The sequence below is a fragment of the Accipiter gentilis genome, chromosome 4 (genome assembly GCF_929443795.1).
Source record: "Accipiter gentilis chromosome 4, bAccGen1.1, whole genome shotgun sequence".
Lineage (NCBI taxonomy): Eukaryota > Metazoa > Chordata > Aves > Accipitriformes > Accipitridae > Astur > Astur gentilis.
In genome coordinates this window covers 46,588,082-46,606,764 of record NC_064883.1, presented here as the reverse complement: position 1 = coordinate 46,606,764, position 18,683 = coordinate 46,588,082, and the positions used below count along the sequence as shown (strand labels likewise).

General features: G+C 49.5%; 1 protein-coding gene and 1 long non-coding RNA gene across 4 annotated transcripts in view; both read left to right on the top strand.

The window, feature by feature from the left end:
• Nucleotides 1–1,113, top strand: part of CCDC12 (coiled-coil domain containing 12) — a 41,661-nt gene extending 40,548 nt beyond the window's left edge. For 2 of the 3 annotated variants that reach the window (XM_049798559.1, XM_049798558.1), the window contains exon 8: nucleotides 143–1,112. In XM_049798559.1, the coding sequence (XP_049654516.1) occupies nucleotides 143–222 (80 nt within the window). In that variant the 3' untranslated portion in view covers nucleotides 223–1,112. Of the gene's footprint in view, nucleotides 1–142 lie in introns of all 3 variants that reach the window. The other variant, XM_049798557.1, reaches the window with a different exon arrangement.
• A 9,422-nt stretch (nucleotides 1,114–10,535) lies between these two features.
• Nucleotides 10,536–17,205, top strand: LOC126037868 (uncharacterized). The gene is made up of 3 exons (XR_007505831.1): nucleotides 10,536–10,652; nucleotides 16,563–16,631; nucleotides 17,140–17,205. It is a non-coding gene; the product is annotated as an uncharacterized LOC126037868 (long non-coding RNA).
• Nucleotides 17,206–18,683: the final 1,478 nt, after the last annotated feature.

Below are 18,683 nucleotides of genomic sequence, written 5' to 3'. Positions count from 1 at the left end.
CCCCAAGGCCGCACGCATGCTTGGCTTGCGCAGCAGGGAAGGATGGTTTGTGGGCTCAGGGGTGGCAGTTCAGGTCCTCCGCTGTGTAGGTTCCCTGGTACAGCTGCTTTATCGCTAAGCCACTGCTGCTTCTCTTTTGCAGGAGAGCGGTTGAAAGGGCAGGAGGAGGAGCTGGCATCCGCTGTCGGGTCAGCAAAGCAGGAGGGAAGCGACTCAGACTGAGGAGGTCCATCCAGCAGCCTTGGACCATGGCTCTGCGGGTTTGCTTCTGCCAGCAATGCCGATCCCATTGCTCTCAGGTAGAGGCACCTTGTTGGGACATGCTGCTCACCAGCGCTCTGCCAGAAGCCCACAAATCCTACTGTGCCTGAAGGAGAGGGGCAGATCCAAGGAGTCCTGCTGTCCCCTTTTGGACTATGGCTGGCTGTTGGGGAACATTCATAGATAGCTTTTGGGGACCACAGGGCGCTGACGTGAGCATGACAGACACCCATGTTAGCTTGAACCTAGGCTGCCAGGACTCAGAGCGAGGAAGATATGGGCAAAAGGGCTAGTGCCAGAGAAGATAAATTCACGCTAACTCTCTTGTCGCTTGCTGGGTAAGCAAGAAGATGCCCACACATCCAACAACCCTTGGGGAGGCACGACCATTTCTCAGGGGACTGATGCTCCCGTTCCTGCACAGAGATGCCTTTTTCAAGGTGCTCCTTTTTTGCAGAAGAGCTGGCATAGCTGCCACATGGGGAACAAAGAGGTCTCTTGCTCTAGAGAACTGGCTGTGAGTATTTGGGAACATCCATGGTCAGACCCAGCATGTGCAGAATAACTCTGCTGGAAGGGGCTGTGCAGCTCGGGACTCTGTTGGCTCTGTGTCCAGTTTAGGTTAACGTGGGGTTTGTTCTGTTCTCTGAAGTTTCCTGACTCTCCAGGCTGTGCCGCATGTACTACTCCTCTATATGTTTTATAATTGACAAAGTTTGTTGTTAAATCTTTTCATAATAAAACAGTACTGCAGCGGAAGAAGTTGTCACTTGTTCTGCAGAAGTCTGAGTGGAGGCAGCTCACTTCATCGCCCTTATGTCTGTGGGGATTTCAGACCATTGTGCACTGGTCCCTGTCCCCTTCACTTCCCCAGGATGGGGAGCAGTGGGCTTCAGTTCACGTAAGTTTGAGGTGGCTGAGCTGTAGCTACAGCAGGTCAAGCACAACTCCTGGGCCGGAGCTGTGCCATGGATGGGGCAACCTGGGGTGATGCCAACCCCATGCTGCTGGAAGTGAGTGGGTGGGATGCTGCAGAGCTGACCCTTCATATTCCCTGGGAACCTTTGCTGTGGCTCTTGGAGATCTTGCAGGATGGCTGCCTTGGTCAGGCCTGATTTTATGGGCTCCTGAATCCTCTGTGTTTGATTCAAAAGTGTTTTTGTCCCAAGATAAAACATCTGGAGTGTACAGCTTTGACAGGGGTATTTACAGAAGAGTTCACTTGTGATAAAAATAGCTGTTCCTGTTAATGCATGCATCCTGCTGCTTTTAAAAGCCTGTTGAAAGGAGCTGCTGGCAGGGAGGGGTCCTTCACGCAGTGGCAGCCTGCCTTGGAGGGGAGTCGTATTTCTGCTCTTGTGCCTGCTGGAGTGTTGGTGGCTGGAGCTGCCATCTCTGATTGTCACCAGCTAGACCAGGTCCTCATGCAGGACAAGATCAGTCCCAGCCATGCTGTATACAGACTGATTGATGTTTGTCCCTCTGCCAGGATCTGCTGCTACTACCCGCTGCTCCATGGTTGCATGTGGTGAGGACACATGAGGGGCTTTCTACCTGCAAGAGCCCCATTCCTGCTTCCAGATGATGGGCTAGGAGCAAAGGTCTTCTGAAACATCCTCTTGTTCCTCCAGCTTCCATGCAAACAGGGCTGCTTAAAGCCCTCCATCCCCAGCTGCCTCCCCTCTCCCTTGGCTTGCCTGTTCCTGGTATTTGCAGCCATCCCTGCTCCGTCCTCCTCTCGGGCTGGTGCTTTTCACCCCTTGGAGGGGCTCTTTCCCAGCTACGTGGGGCCAACAAGGAGACAAACATCTCATGGAATGAGGTGGAGGGAGACCTGTACCCACCTGGGCCAGTGAGTATCCAGCACCAGGCTCTAATGTTGGTCTGTGGTTGTGGAGTCCCTCTGGGCTGCCTAGTGGAAAAGCACCTGGGATGAAAGCCCAACCATCTTTCTGGGGGTCATTTTTGGGCTATTTTTATTGTTTTGCCCTATTCTTCCCTGGGCAGGAAGCAGCTTGGTGCCTCTCACCCTTGTCCTGCCTCAGGCTGTTTCTGGGCAAGAAAGCCAAGATCTGTCACCAGCGTGAAGGTGCCAGCCAGGCACCCTGTGCTGCAGAGGCAGCTGCGTGCTGCTTGTCCTGGGTGCTCTTGGCCGTCAGGTAATGAATGCTGCTCTGTGGGCCCATCATGAAAAATGGGGGTGGATCTGCTGTATGGGGGGGACATCCTTGGCACTGGGCAGAGCATGTGGTGATGCTTCAAGGATGCTTAAAAATGAAAAGAACCTTCCAACTCAACAGTGATAGCTTCTCCACCACCAAAGCGGAGCTGCCGACAATTGAGTGTTCAGTGATCACCCCACCATGTTGGGTGTATTTGTAGTTAGTTATTAATGACCTGGGCTGTCACGCACCTTAATGTGCGTTTCTTCATTGGGAAGGAAATTAGGGAGCATGAACATGTGTTCCCCCACAGCCTTGTCTCTGTGAAATGCCCTGTAGATGTCAGCAGATCTCCGTGCACAAAACCACGCCATGTCCGGCTGGTCCCAGCAGCTGGACTCTGTACAAAGCTGAGCTTTGCATCCCCAGCAGCTGCTCCGGCTGGGATGCTGCCGTGCTTCTCTATCCCTCTGGCTGCGTGGTAGCCACAGTGCCCTTCCCTCCCTGGCTGGAGCTGGACCGATGGCCTCTGCTTTGCAAGTGTCAAATATAAATACGAACACACCATGCGGAGGACAGTCCTCTGCAATGGTGGGAAAACAGAAGAGTTTTCTCTTCTTGACTTTAAAGGGGTTGTAAGTTGCCTTTAAACTGCTTCTGGTTGCAAGCACAGCTCTTCCCAGAGTAAACCAGTGCTCCACTGGGCAGCAGAAGCACCCTCTTCTCACAAGCCCCCCTGGCAGAGCTGTCTGCCCTGCATGGGCTGACATTTTTTTTGAGCTCATTTGCAGTAGTGTTTCCCCCCTGCTAAAAAAATTTAAACAATTAAAAACTGCTTTTCTCATGCAAGGAAAAGTTTTTTAAAGAATTGTTTTCACTTTCAGCTCTCTGAAAATGTCATTTGGAAACAAAAAATGAAAACACTTTCTTTTAGGACAAGCCAAAATGAAACATGCTGACTTTTCCCTTTCCCACTACTTTCCACCTTTATTCCAGCCTGAAATTAAGCCGGCATCAGCCCCAGACCCCCAGGCTTGGAGACCCAGCTGGGAAGGGGGAGAAGCCTATTCCCAGCTGGATGATGGGATCCAGACCCTAAACTAGCGTGTGGAAGCTGGGACCTGCTGCTGGAGCCTCCCCTCCTCGCAACTTTTGGGAGCATCCCTACAGCCGTGCTGCTGGCTCGGAGGCACTGACCCAGCTGCAGTCTCTTCTAGCTGGAAAATACTTGCCCTGAGTCTTATTTCTTTTGCTTTGCTGAGGAGACAGATTCCTCTCCCTCTTTCTAATATATACATTATTTTCTTTAACAGTACTGTTTCCCACCCCTGCAGGATGCCCTGCTGCTTTGGTCCCCAGGGGGAGCACACCTGTAAATAGTGACCCATCTCCAAAACTGGCTGTGAACATACTCTTCCCTGTGGGCAGTGGCTGCGTCACCTGGAGCAGAGCTGTCCTTGCAGGACACGAGGGGCTGGGCTTGTACCTGGCGTAGAGTGGTGGGGAGGAAAAGCAGGATCCAGGCTCATTTCCCTCTCCAGTGGGGCCTCACAGTGAAACATCGCTTATCCTGGCACAGGACTGGGACCCTATTGTGAGATGTGGGTCTCAGCATGGGACTGGGATTCCTGCATGGGACTGGTGTCCATCCATGGGATGGGAATCCCAGCATGGGACTGGGGTCCTGACATGGGCTGGCCCTGAGGCTGGTGTGAAGGTGCCAGGGGACTAATCCCCACATCCCTGGGGCATTTCCTTCCCCAGCCTGGGGGAAAGATGAGTGTGTGGGGAAGGGTTGGGAGAACAGGACCATTTTGGATGTAACACCAAACTCTGCATCCCATGAATTTAATTTATTCCCTGGTTGTGTGGCCAGATGGTGAGGGGTTTTCTCCCTTTCAAAGGTTGTGTCCCAAGGCTGTGTTTGTCCTCTAGACCTTGTAAAATCCCAAACAGTGCTTCTCATGGCCCAGAAGCAGTTTTCACTTAACCATGGGGTTATTTTTTTTGGCTTTGCAGGTGTCACAGGGACCCACCTGAAGCCCACCCAGCAGTGTTCTGTGCTCCTCCTGCACCTGTATCCTTGGGATGTTGCTGGGGCAAAAACGTTTGGAGAAACAGCCCTGGTTTGCTTTGCCCCGATTTCCCTGGATGAGGGGAGCTCTTCTGAGAGCCGGGCTGGAAGAGTAGGATGAGGCACAGCAGAGCCCCATGGATGGGGAGGTAATTTGGCTCAAGGTCATTTGCAAAGTGGACAATGAGACCAGAATTAACAATTTTTCAGGCAAAGCAGATCAGAAAGTCCAAGGGAGAAAGGTAAATAAATAACCCAGCAAGGTAATCCCTTCATCTCCAGCGAAATCAAAGGCTTAAAATTCACCCTGTGTCTCTTGGGGGATTTCTCCGGATCACTGAGCTGATGTTCCATCCATACCACTAGATGCCAGAGGAGGGATCTCATCATTGAGCTCCTTTGGACAGGGATGCTTTTCATGCCCTGCTTTTTGAAATGGGGAGAGTGGTGGCCCATGCGGCTCTGCAGGAGTGAGCTGGTCCTTCTGGAAACCTCAGGGTGCTTTGGGGTGGATGTGGGGAATTTTCTCTGTTGCGTCTTCTCCTTCTGCCTCCCCAGCAGCAGTGAAAGCAGGTCCCAGCTCTTTGCAACTGCATGGCCCTGCCTCTCCCTTCTACAGGCTCCGGTGGTGAACAACAGCATGATGTCTGTCCTCCATCTGTCCCTCCCAAAGGTTTTGGATCTGCTGTCCTCTCAAGAGACCTTGACACAGCCATTGTCTCCTTCGGGTTGAGTGTGCTGTAGCCTGCAGTGATTCTCCCAAACCAAGAGCAATTTCTGGCAGACACCTGCATCTAGTAGAGCTAACAATAATTCAGAACTCCTAACTCATGCCAATGTGGTGGTTATGTGGGCAGATGAAAGGAAAAATGAAGCTAGAAGTCCACAGCACCTTAGCTGGGTCTGATGGCATGGCCTGTTGTCCCACATGTTGTCCACAGAGGTTGGAGGCACCTTTGAAGCTGCTCTAGTCCAAGCCCTGCTCAAGCAGGATCAGCTGGAGCAGGTTGCCCAGGACTCTGTCGAGCTGGGTTTTGAATAAATTCATGTGTCTGTTGAGGAAGCAAAGAAGCTTAGCTGTTACCTAACCCAGAGTGAGACCACCATGGCTTTGGCAGAACGAGCTGGAACTGTGCGTTTGCCACAAAATACCCTGAAAATGTCATTAGGGACCAAGGATAGCCCAGGCTGGATCTGCACCTGGGACATGGCTTTGTCCTTCACTGAGATCTCAGGTCTGTGGAGGGGATGAAAGGGACACAGGTGAGGACACAGGCTGGTTGGGACAATGCCAGGGGCTGTGCAATGCTTCCTTGAAGCTGAACTCTGCTAAAAATGTCTTTTTCTTGGGGGAGAGGAGGCATCAAAAAGACCCACCCATAGGTTGGGGGTGTTTCGCAGACCAAAGGGCCTAAGTGGGGCTTGAGAAAGCTTCAACTCGGGCGACAGAGATGGGGCAGAGCCCCGAGACTGACAGCACAGAGCTAGTTGATGAAGAAAGGTCTTGACATGGTCTCCAAAGGATGACCATCTTGGCTTTCCAAGGTGCTCTCACCTTTCCTTTCCATTGGTTACAGGGCTGGGCGTCCACCCCACGAGGTGTGGGTTGAACATCTCGTGCTCCTCTTCCCCACTACCATTAGCTGGAAAGTGTCAGCCTGAAGCTCACGATAGCAGCTGGAATATCTCTTGAAGTCTAATGGGAGTCAATCAGGCACACAAACATCAGTCTCAGCATCTGGCTGTGAATAGCCTGGAGGAAAATTGAACTTCTGAGCTAGGGATGCTGAAAGAGAAAGAAAAATAGAGTTCCTAGCATCCCAGATATGGAACTGAACACATCTGTTAATGCAATGAAATTCAGCTGCCCAGGTTCTTTCTGCTAGCAGGCTATCTTGATTAGGACTTAATATTTTATAGGCCACATTTATCTATGTATATATTCATGAAAAACAAATGGAACAAGCCCTGAATACAGATGTAGTTGGGGACAAGCATCCTGAGCTCCATGCTGACAGCTCTGGAACATGGGGCTGTTCAGAGGTCGTTCCTTTCATGCTGTTGCTGAGCTGAGCCTTGGCAGCGCAAAATGGTTGTGTGCTCCACTGGCACAAAGCCAACACAAAGATCCCCTCGTGGGTGCCCAACTTGGTGGCGTCCTAATTCTCCCCAGGTTTTACCCTTCCTTGCAGGGAACTGTTTTTTTTTTTTTTTTTTTCCCCCCCAGCATGGATTTTTTGGCCACCCAATATCACTACACTCAAATATTCCTCAATGTTTATCTTCTAGTTGTTGGTGTTTTGTGTTAAATATGTATTTGTGTGTGTTTGTATGTATATGTGTGCACACATAGATATGTTACCTTATTATTTGCAAAGATTTTCTTAACTATAACAGCAGGCACAGGTCTCGGAGCAAGACCTAGCTCTTGGGTCTGGAGAGGCTTGTGTTTGTCTTGGTTGTGCTCATCTCTTCTTGACAACATGTTGAATTTCCCCCTGGAAATCCAGCCCTTCTCTCTCCAGGTCCACTCCTTGTACATGCTATGGTTTTGGGTTACATCTGTCCCTATTTATCTGCTCCTAGCCCCCTTCTCATGATCTTAGTGGACTCTTGAGGACTCAGTGTTTGCTGCCTGGCACCTTTGGTAGTGCACAGTGGAGTGGTTGGAGACAGGTGGAATCCCACTCTGTGCAGCTCAGCGAAGCCACTGCTTGGTTAGCTGCTTTGGTAACCTGTTCCCATGAACACGATCCCACCATGTTGCTCTTGCCCACTGGTGAGATGCTTGGATGCAAACCCTGGCTAGAGGTTGAGCAAGATACAAGTGGAACTGGGACGGAAGGGGAGAGCATGTGGGGAGAGATCCATGTTTTAAGGCTGCTCCATCTCTAGGCTATTAGGCTTACATGGTGCTAAATGCCCCAGATACCTTTGGAGCTCTCTGGGCAACCATCAGCTGATGCGATGTCCCGTGTCACCATGAGCATGCAGCCTCATCTCTCACGCTTCCCATCCTGGTGGCTCCTAGCTCCGACCTTGCTCTGTGGTGTGGCAAATGCAAGGTCTTAGTGATTAAATTTTAATGCAAGAGGATGAAAGGCCTGATTTTGAGAAATAAGAGGGAAGTGTGCCTCTTCCTGATCAGTGGGACTGAGTTTCCAAGCTGCTCATGGACCTGTCCTCTGGTACAACCATGGAGAAGGACTTGGGGGTACCGGTTGTTGAAAAGCTGGACATGACCTGGCAATGTGCACTCACAGCCCAGAAAGCCAACCATATCCTGGGCTGCATCGCCAGCAGGTCGATGGAGGGGATTCTGCTCCTCTACTCCCCTCTCATGAGACCCCACCTGCAGTTCTGCATCCAGCTCTGGGGTCCTCAGCACAGGAGAGACATGGACCTGTTGGAGCGGGTCCAGAGGAGGCCACAAAGATGATCAGAGGGATGGAACACCTCTCCTGTGAGGAAAGGCTGAGAGAGTTGGGGTTGTTCAGCCTGGAGAAGAGAAGGCTCCGGGGAGAACTTATTGCAGCCTCCCAGTACCTAAAGGGGGACTACAGGAAAGATGGGGAGGGACTCTTTTATCAGGAAATGTAGTGATAGGATGAGGGGTAACGGTTTTAAACTGAAAGAGGGTAGATTTAGATTAGATACAAGGAAGAAATTTTTTACAATGAGCATGGTAAAACTCTAGAACAGGTTGCCCAGATAAATTCTGGATGCCCCATCATTGGAAGTGTTCAAGGCCAGGCTGGATGGGGCTTTGAGCAACCTGATCTAGTGGAAGGTGTCCCTGTCTGTGGCAGCGGGGTTGAAGACTAGATGGTCTTTAAAGGTTCCTTCCAACCCAAACTGTTCTATGATTCTATACACAGAAGCGTTGCCTGTGGAAAGCAGACCGGTGGCCTGGGTCTGGAGACTGGCACGTACACTGAGACCAAACACCTTGCACCTGCTCTAACAGCATATGCCAAACTGTGCAAAACCTTTTAATACTGACGTAATATTTTCATAGGGTGGCCATGCTGTGGCTTGAGCAGCCCTTGCAATGTGTCCTGCTGTGGAAACTGTCCTTTTCCACAGAGGGTGACCTTTCTGGAGGATCTTGCTTTGCCCATGGGATAGTGTTTGGCATCCCATGCGCCCACACTGCAGAACTGTGGGTTTGGTGTGAATACTTACCCGTAAGTGCTTGCGGCTTGTAGGCTGTTTCGGATGTCACATTTCTGCCCTATTCTTTCAGTAAGAGCCTGTTTTCAAATAAGCTGTGAATATTTTATGGGCAAATTTTCAAGCAAGCCTGGCATCCTTCAAAAGTAGTCTTTCATGGCTACATAATAGAAGTGGGTAGGAAACAGATTTATTTTTTTCTGTTTTGTGGGAAATTTCATGATTTCGGATTCTTTTCTCCAAACCAAACCAAATTCAAAGCTCTCCACAGGATGAAATAGAATTGAAAAATCATGTTGGGCCAATCAAAATGCCATTTTGAAGCTGAGATGCACCCTATGTGACTTGCTACTGCTATAAGTCATCTCTATTAAAATGATTCTTTCATTTTTTGCTTTTTTTTACAGAAGCCATTCAGGGTCTTCTGAGATAACCTTTTCCCATTTCTGGGAGTAAACTGGTCTGTGGTGGAGTCACCCCCTTTGGCTTCTGCTGAAAGGACTCTGTGTGGTATTGCTGATGCACCTGAGAGAATTAGCACATCCATCCTTGCCTTGTGCTCCCAGCTGCCTTCAATCTTCATGCTGTTGCATTGGAGGGCAAATCCAAGACCACAAATCCTCTGCAGATGGTTTAAGCAAACCTGGCTTTGCTTGGGTTAGACAAAACCCCGAGGAACTGGCATGAATCCCAGTGTCCCAGTCCCACCAGCACTGGGCATCTTGGTGCATCTGTTTGAACGTGAGAGTGTTGGAGGGACATGGGTTCGGGAAAGTGGAGAGTCACTTAAAAGGCAGTTGACATAACGCATCCTTCTCTCAGCTGCCACGAGAAGATGAAGGCTATTTCTTACAGCAGTCTGTGTCCAGCACGTGTTCATGAATATTTTAAGTGCCTGATTTGCCATTTCTTTTGAAAACCCTCAGTGAACATCACTGCGTGTGCTCTAGCAGTGCTCCAACAAGGATGCCAATGCCAATGTCAAAGAGGAGAGAGCATTATGGGTTACAAACTTGAGATGATGACATTTTTTTTAAGGTGCAATCCAAACAACGCTCTTTGCACAGCCAATATGTAACGACAGGAGAATTAAGTGTGAATTATATTTATGCAGCGTCTGGCCTGAGCCAAGGTGGCAAACTCGTTTTAGGGGAGGGTGTTTGTGGGACATCAGCCAGATGCTTGCCCTGGATGACCACCAGCTTCTGCTGTGAGCTGAGGGAGACTTTATTTCAGGTTGTGCATGGGGGGACTTGCAAATCTGGGGTCCAGTACTGATTCTGGTAGGCGTGGGGCTGCATGTCCTCCAGCCCTGATGGGTGACCATGTCAGAGGGGCCAGCTGGCCCGAGGCCCCACGGTGATGTCCAGTGTTGTCCCACTGATGTCCAGGAGGGTGATGGGGTCTGGGTGCTAAGTGACTTTGTGAAATGCCTAGTCCATGGTGATGGGGAGATTGTCTGACAACCTGGTACTTGTTTTATGGGGGGTCATGTTAGCAGAAGCAGAAGAGCATCAACACTCCCCTGGTGCTGGCTGGCTCATTGCCCTTGTCGCTTGCTTTCTGTTCCACTTGCAGAGGGCTTTTCATCTTTACAGTTCATGAAATAACAGAAAAGAATATGTTAATATTTTTTCGAAGTCTGCCTATTTTTCTTGGAAGTAATATTCCTGTTTCCTCTATTGCTGAGGAGCTGTACACCCCTCTGACTAAGGGTACTTTGTCTATCAAGTGTTACTCTCCCAAATGGAGCATTTTTTTCTTAAATAATTAAGCAGTTCTTGACTGATTCACTGTGTCATGACTTGTTAGGTACCATGTATTTTTTTTTCCCTACCAGGTTACAGTCTCCATCTGAAAATCATTATAGAAGTAGCTGCAGATCCTCCCTATGACTGGGAAAACTCAGTTCTTAGTCCTCTACATCTGAAGAAACAGGTGATGGACTCTGCTGTCCCATTCTCCATGTCTTATGTGCAGAGGTATGTCCAGGTCCCAGCCTTGGGCTGTGTTGCAGGTAAAATGGGACTGGGGTTATGAATCAGGGAGAATCGGCCATATGGGTGAAGTCTCGTTGATCACCAGTGTCCCTTCCCCTGCTTCTCCATTTGTGGTAGGCGCTTGTGTTATTTGTTAAAGGGTTTCTTTGTGCATCTGTCTGCGGGCTGTCTTTGTTTTTGTAAACCCACTTTGCTCTGTGGTTTCATTTGGGGACTTGTCCATCTTTGAAAGCTGTATTTGAACTCAAGTTGCGTTCATGGTGCCCAGGGCCTGGTAGAACTTTGGCATTTCAAAGGCAGTCCAGGGTGACGCAGACATGAAGGAAAAGAGAGGGATCCTATGGCTCATGCTCAACTGATGATAATCCTGCATATTTGTACCTTGTGGTATGAAGGACACTGGAGAACATCCTTCCCACCTATTGGGGGCTTCCTCACTTTGCAGACTGTCTTGGCCAAGGGCTGTGTTTGAGAAGCCAAGGAGTTTTTCCAGGCTTGGCATTAGCCACCTTGACCAGCCCAGGATTGCATGCAGGGTGCAAAGAGACAGATGCCCTGAGCCTCAGGACAGCAAGGATGAACCATCAAGGGAGCTGCTGTCACTGTCTTCCCTATGGCATGAAGGAGCCGGAGTTCAACTCGTGGACTTTTGGGGGCAATTGCACCCTGCCCACCTTGAGGAGAAGACCCCAGCAGTGAGGTCTCCCCTGGGGAAGGAGGAGCTGCTGCAGGACTCTCCCCAAGTGGAGCAGGAGGACAGAAAAGACCTGCCGAGCTCCTCTCCAGTGGTGATGGGCTGCTGTTCCCAGTAGGAGGAGGATGCTTCCAGCTGGCGGTGGGGAGCACAGCTGCCTGCTTGGTGGGGGACCGCTCTTTGATTTCCCGGGGTATTTACTGCATTCGCTCTGCCTCCTCTCTGTGATTTATTTGGGGACATCTTGTTTTGGTTAAGGCTTTTGAGCTCTGGGCCACGCAGAGATGATTGCATAGTCCTCTGAGGGCATTGCAGCTTGCCGGGGCTGAGAACTGCTGGTTGGCAAGGCACCCAAGTTATCTGTAATTTTATCTCGCACCTTGGCTGCTTGCAGGACCTGAGAAATAACCTTTTGTTGGACGATGGACAGCATCAGCTTACCTCCCCGCACACCTTAGCAGCATCACTAGTGAGCCATACCAGCCCTCTATGCATAATTAAGTTAATCTTGATTTACCACCCATGCAATTGTTACAGGCTTTGGAAGTGAATTTAGCTAAATCAAATTAAGCCACTTTAGTTCTGAATAAGAATGTCCTCACAGGGTTTTAATGCAGTTTAACTAATCCGCTGCGGACCTTAACTCAGATTAATTTTCCCCAGTGTCTCTGCGTAGATGAGCCCTCAGAATCAGAGAGGTCTGAATTTGTTTTAGGTTGATTTATTTTAGATGTGAATTTTGTAAATCAAATTACAGCCCCTGGGACTTATGGGTAGGAGTAGGGGGTTAATGTAATTTAAACTGCTTTGCCTTGATGCACACCTTGAGCTGATTTGCACCGCTCTCTCATGAGCATAGGTGTCCCTGGGGTCAAGTTTCTACTCCAACCTTGCTTTGTTAAGCCAAGTGCTGGGACTAAAGACTTGCTCCATTTCAGTGGGAAGAGCTGAAGGTCTCCATGCAAGGTGGGGTGGGGCCCGGGAGAAGTTGGGGAAGCTCTCCTGGCTGCTGGTGCAGTCAGATGGACCTGTGACACCTGCAAATCTGCATGCACTGGCTTGAAAATGGAAACCATGGGCTTTGCGGGAGGTGCCCTGTGTAAATACAAGCGGTGGGTTGGTGGGGTGGAGTGGCAGTGGGAATCGCCAGGGAGTGTTGGGTGTTTTGAGGATGCAAAAAGGAGGGATCAGGAAATGGCAGAGATTCCAGGATACTCAAGGAAAATGCCTGCGGTGGCCTGTAAATATCTTGAAAGAGGCTATGCTGGAGTGGTACCACCCAGAGAGCAGCTACAGAGGTGAAGAGCAAGGATGGGCTGGGCAGGCTCAGGGGAAGGAAGCAGCCTAAAAAGACCCGGTCTTGAGCAAGACCAAGGCTGGACTGAATGTCCCAGAATGACACCTAGGGGCTCTGCCCTTGCTGATGTCTCGTAAGACCAATAATAATAAAAATAATGCTGTATCTTTGGGTCATGGTCCTCTGAGAAGACTGAACGGCTCCTCCAGGGCCATCCTCTTGTCTCATCCACAGCCTGGCCATAAAACCTTGGCTCTTCACCTCTGACCAGTGGTGAGAAGGGGACCCCAGTTTAGAAAGCTGCACAGTGTCACAACCCGGGCTGGACAGACCAGGGAGTCGTGTTGAGTTTGGAATTCCCTTGGGCTAAATTAGGGTGAAACAACACCAAACGATCAGTTAAACATTTTATTCATGACAGAAGCAAACTGAACTGGGGAGGCATAACTGTAGGTGGTGGGTTTCTCACAACAGGAATTTGCATGAGACTACCTCAGTAAACTGTGTAACCCAGGGTAACCATATACATCGATTCAGGGAATAAGGAGATGCCTCCCGTTGGGTCCCGAGGTTCAGAGCAGACCCCCTGGCTTTCTAGATTCCTCCTCAGAGAAGGGCCCAGGGGTGGCTGGATCTGCTCTTAGTCCCAGACTTGGTCAACGTTTTTATGTCTTAAAGGGATGAGGTGTAGGGATTGTGGAAAAGGAAAGAGAAAAGGAGAGCAAGACAGAGAGAAAAAGGAAAAGAAAAGAGAAAGATTTCACCAGTCCTGGGTCCAGTGTTGGTCCAGCTAGCCGAGGGGTTCAGTTCCAGTGAGTGCACACATGGGGCTTCAGTTCGTGTCCTTTTATCATCTTTGCTCCTCTTTCAGGTGGACGCTTGAACTCATTAGGCTAATGAGGTGTCATGGTCGGTTTGTGCTTTCAGAACCTTCGGGAAATGGGTTGGTGGGCTTGGGCGTCATTTGCGGAGTAACTTCTCCTTCCCTGCAGACATGACTATTGTTTGATCTTTGGCCATGCACGGTGAGCTGCCCTGCTCAGCACATCAGAACACGGAGCTGGGCACCCTCGGGTTGCTGATGTCCTATGCTGATCGCTGCTTTTCACCTGTGGTTCCTTGCTGTGCAGGGTTTGTTGTTATGCAGAGTTCCCGTTAAGCAGAACTTGCCCCACCACAATGTTTGAGACATTAACTCTTTCAGTCTCTCACACACAGCCAGTTCTAAATTGAACAGGGATGGTCCCAAGCTCAGTTAGATGATGGCCCAGACCGCTTCATGGCTAGCACGCACCCGCTGTGGGTTTGGGCTATGAGAAGAAACAATCCCAAACAACGTCCTGGCAAAGTTCAGGGGTGGCACAGGCCAAGGGCTAGACTCAATTTGCACATTTATTTTGTGGGGGAACGGTTGTAAGCGTGTGGACACCAGCTAATGAGGTACAGCCTGGCTTTGGGTCAGGGAACAAGCACTTTGGTTAGCCATGGATGATGAAACGCTTGTCCCTTTGTAAGATGAGGCTGTGAAAACCACTGGCCTTATCTAGTGCCTCTGAAGAGCTTTGTGAATTTTGATGCATACCACTGTCATGTTGGCTAGCATGGAGTGGCTCTCGCTTCATGTTGGACATTTTCAGGGTGGGTATCCTCAGCCCAACAAACCACCTTAGGCTCCCTCTACATGTTGAAGGACAGAAACAAGAACTTTTAGGGCAGGAGACCTCTGCCTTACTCAGAATATCTATTTTGGTGTGAGCTGGGCAAAAGGAGGAACTAGATTGACTGGATCTCCGCTGACTATCAAAGGACCTCAGAAGTAATTGGTTCAGCTGGAGATGTGTTGGGCACATCTGCATGTATTTAGATGGGCTTCATGGTCCTGGGAGACTGTGAAGCTCAGCCCCATGGTCCAGGCCATCATCTGCTAATCAACCGAAATGTGATTAGAGAGAAATGTTGGTCAAGTGATTAATGAGATGGAGTAGACTGGATTCAGGAGTGTGTATCTTAGCTGCTAAGATATAAAGTGGGATTTTGCCAACAGCTTGCTCATATGTGCATGGAAATCCAGTAAAATGCAGTAGGATTTGAAAAAATACATTTTAAACTTTCTGTTCAAGTTTTGCTTGGATGTTATTCCATCCTGGTGAGTAGGTGGTTAGTAGCATGGCTTGCTTTCCAGTTCTGCAAGCAGCTGGAAGTGGTATATGAACCAAGCAGAGAAGGAGTGGCAAGTTTGGTGGTATCTGCTGGGAACATCCTTAGGACAGTCCTAATTGATGTGGAAGAGGTCTCTGCTGCTGTGAAGACCATGCACTGGGAACTTGTTCTTATGTGTGGATGAGAAGTCCTCCTCCTTTTGGATTTGGCTGAGTAGTACCCTTAGCATTTATTATTCGTGTTAATATGATGAGGAATAAAGGGTGCAAGTCTTACTTGGGCTGAATTTCTTTTCTACATGTTTTTGTGAACCAAGGGCAACGTGCAGAGCTGCCTATTTATTTCCAACCTATCTGTCTGTAGATAAATATATGGAGTGAGTGCATTGAGGTCACAGGAGTGGTTGTATTCAAGCTGCCTTTGGGCTGAAATCTCCTCTGTTGCTGCAGTCTGGAATGGGATTCAGGTAACTTGTAGGAGCTGAGGTGGTGCTGGGTCATCCACCTCCTTCCTTGCGTAGAGGGGAGATGAGGAGTAGATAAATGTTTATTTATTGGGTATGAACCATTTTGTGCTTTGAATTGTTGCTGGGCTTTTTGCAGACACATAGTGGGATACTGCATATTTACTCGTTAAAAAATGAAATAAAGCCCAACCGGCCCTTGCCTTGTCCTATTCCTGCTGTCTCCATGTTCTCCACCCTTTTTCTGCCTTGTGTCAGGCAAATCTGGCTCCTTCTTTGCAAATACCATCTGCTGTTGCTGCTGTTCTCCCAACCTTTCTCGTTAATAACTTGCATCTGTTGGACAGTCTGTTTTTCTTTGGTTGATTCGGAGCCTGATCACTTCACTGCCTTTTATCAGCAAGTGTAGAAAGCCATGATATGCTACAAAATTGACAACGATGTCAAATACATCTCTGCAGGACTCTCCTGGTCACTTGGTCTGGTTTATCCTCAGCCAATGTAATGGCCTTTTAAAAATTATGATGTTTCTTTCTCCTCTCGTTAGAAATGCCACCTCCTGCATCTTTTAATTGGATTCCCTTCTGTGCTCTTTGCGCTCCGGCATTGCAGAGTGCCTTACCAGACAGTTGTCTTGACACCCCTCTGTTTGTCTTATGAAAAACTGGGCATAACATGCACTCGGTCGGAGTAAAAGACAGCAGGGTGGGCCAGATTTTGAAGGAGCCTTTGACGGCTGCGTGACACGAAGCAGGAGTGACCCTGGTGTGCCGGAGCAATTGCGCTGGTGTGGGATTCTCAGGCCGGCAGATGCCAGAGTCCTACCTGCTGGGATGATGGAGGGGAGGCTTCATCCCAAGTCCTCAGCCCTTCGGGCCACGTTTCTGCAGTGGTCCACACCCATGGACTAGGTCAGGCTTTCAAGTGTCCGGCTGCTGCAGAAACATGAAAGGAAATGCCCATTTTTTGACAGCTGCTGAAAAATCCTTTTTTGATGTCCCTGGCCAGACTTTTCCCAAGTGGAGAGCTTCTGCTGCCTGTCCCACAAGCTGAACTCACTGGAGAATTAGGACCATTGTTGCTTCTGGTAAAGAAAGGACACAAACCCCTCTGTCTCTGGGCTGCTGTCATGACTCAACAGGTGTCCAAGCCTCCAATGCAAGTTTCTGCAAAATTTTCTCCTGCAATATCATCTTACAAAACTGAGCAGAAACAGTAGGACAGAATTTTGTTTCTTAAACACTTGAGATACTTAGGAAATGCTTGGTTGTTTCCTAGGGCTGTCTGAGATGCTCTGGACATGGCTTATGGATGGGGCTTGAGACCTCTGGGAGACCTGTGGCAATGGTAGGTGACCCTCTGCAATGGCAGGCGGAGGTGTGGAGGGATCCCACAAGGTATTTTGTACGGTACAGGATACTTGGGTGTGGGCAACTCAATTGGGCGTCTACACATGGCACCTACATTTGAGATGACCTTGGTGGGGGCCTTATGACTATTTGGTACCTTCAAAAGGGATGAGCTGGCAAAGCTGGGGCTGATGTTTTCAAGAGTGCCTAAAGCCCATGGTTTTAGGAGAGTTTCAGCACCTACTTCTGGCCTCTGGCCACATTTCTGTGGGTATAACCATCAGCCAGGGGAGCTGAAGCCCTTTGCAAAACCACAAGCTCTGTCCTTTTATGAGGGCTGGGTGCTGGGCCACATTAACATGGACATGGCAAGTCCTACTGATTTCAGCCAACTTTAATGCTGCTGTTCTGAAATGGGCTCAGGTGCCCAGGTGCCTTTGAGGAACGGGGCCAAAGAGAACAAGGGTCATACACCTTTTGATCTGATTTCATTTTTTTTTTGGCAGGACTTAACACAAGCATGTTCAAAAATGAGAAGGAGACTCCCTTGGCTGCTAAAATCATGACCTCTCCATGGTGTGAAGGTTCTGTCCTAGGAGATGCTGGGAGCTGGTTCCCACCATCTTGTGCCCAGCAGATTGAGGGAAGTGATTCTGTGCCTCTACTCTCCTCTGGTTAGACCCCCCGCCCCGCGGTACTGCGTCCAGCTCTGGGGTGCGCAGTACAAGACAGACACAGACCTGTTACAGCAGGTCCAGAGGAGGAAAGTGAATATGATCAGAGGGCTGGAACACCTCTCCTGTGAGGAAAGGCTGAGAGAGTTGGGGTTGTTCAGCCTGGAGAAGACTCCACAGAGACCTTATTGCAGCCTTCCTAAAGGGGGATTATGAGAAAGATGGGGACAGACTTTCTAGTAGAGCCTGTTTTGATACAACAAGGGGTAATGGTTTTAAACCAAAAGAGGGTAGATTTAGACTAGACATAAGGAAGACATTTTTGATGATGAGGATGGTGAAACCCTGGCACAGGCTGCCCAGAGAGGTCGCAGATGCCCCATCCCTGGAAACATTCCAGGTCAGGTTGGACGGGGCTCTGAGCAACCTGATCTAGTTGAAGATGTCCCTGCTCATGGCACGGGGGGTTGGACTAGATGACCTTTAAAGATTCCTTCCAACCCAAACCATTCCATGATTCTGTTCTATGATTCTATGATCTTACAATGGCTAAAGGGACACCAGCCCCCCGCTCATTGACCATTAATTACAGACATGGCATGAGCAGAGAAGAGGACACTTGGCCTGATTGCCCCATCTCTAACTAATGGCTTTCTTTAGGACTTTAATGGGGGGACCAGAGGCAGAAAAGCAGCTGGGGGGGATGGGGGGGGGAGATGGGCAGCGGGAAGCAGCTCTGCATCCAGGACTTGCCTTTTTATGCTATAGCCTCTGATCTCAGCAGGACTATGTCCTCCCCTGCCCAGGGCTCGTTGCCATGATTGGGAATTTGGAGCAGGTGCCGGGGAAAATCCCATGGGCTGTGCACAGCAAAGACTGCAATGTGATGCTCCACCACCACAATTTCCATTTCCTACTGGCACAGGCATGCAAAAACTTCCCAAGGCAATTCCTGCAATGTTGGCTGGAAGAGGTGAACAATAAAAGAATGGGGCAGGAGGAAAAAAAGGACAGCAAAATCCCAATATAATTTTTCTGTCTGGAAGTTCATTAGCATCTGTTAGCTGGCTGCAGCTGCTGGATTTATTTCCATCACACCCTGCTGAGGTGCCAGCCATGTGCTGAAGGTGTTTCAGGCACAACGGGACCGTGATCAGAGCTTTGCCGGAGACCTCTGGCTGGGACGTGCTGGGAGTCACTGTGGGTGCAGGGCTGGGGCTGGATGGGGAAGGTCACAGCTCAGGACCGAGACTGAGCTTTACTTTTACAGCTGGCATTAATTTTTCTCCCCCCTTCTCTAACCCATCCCTCTCCATGGGTAATGCAGCCTGGAGAAAGGAGGACAAAAAGCTTGGCTATCACTCGGAAAACTGAGG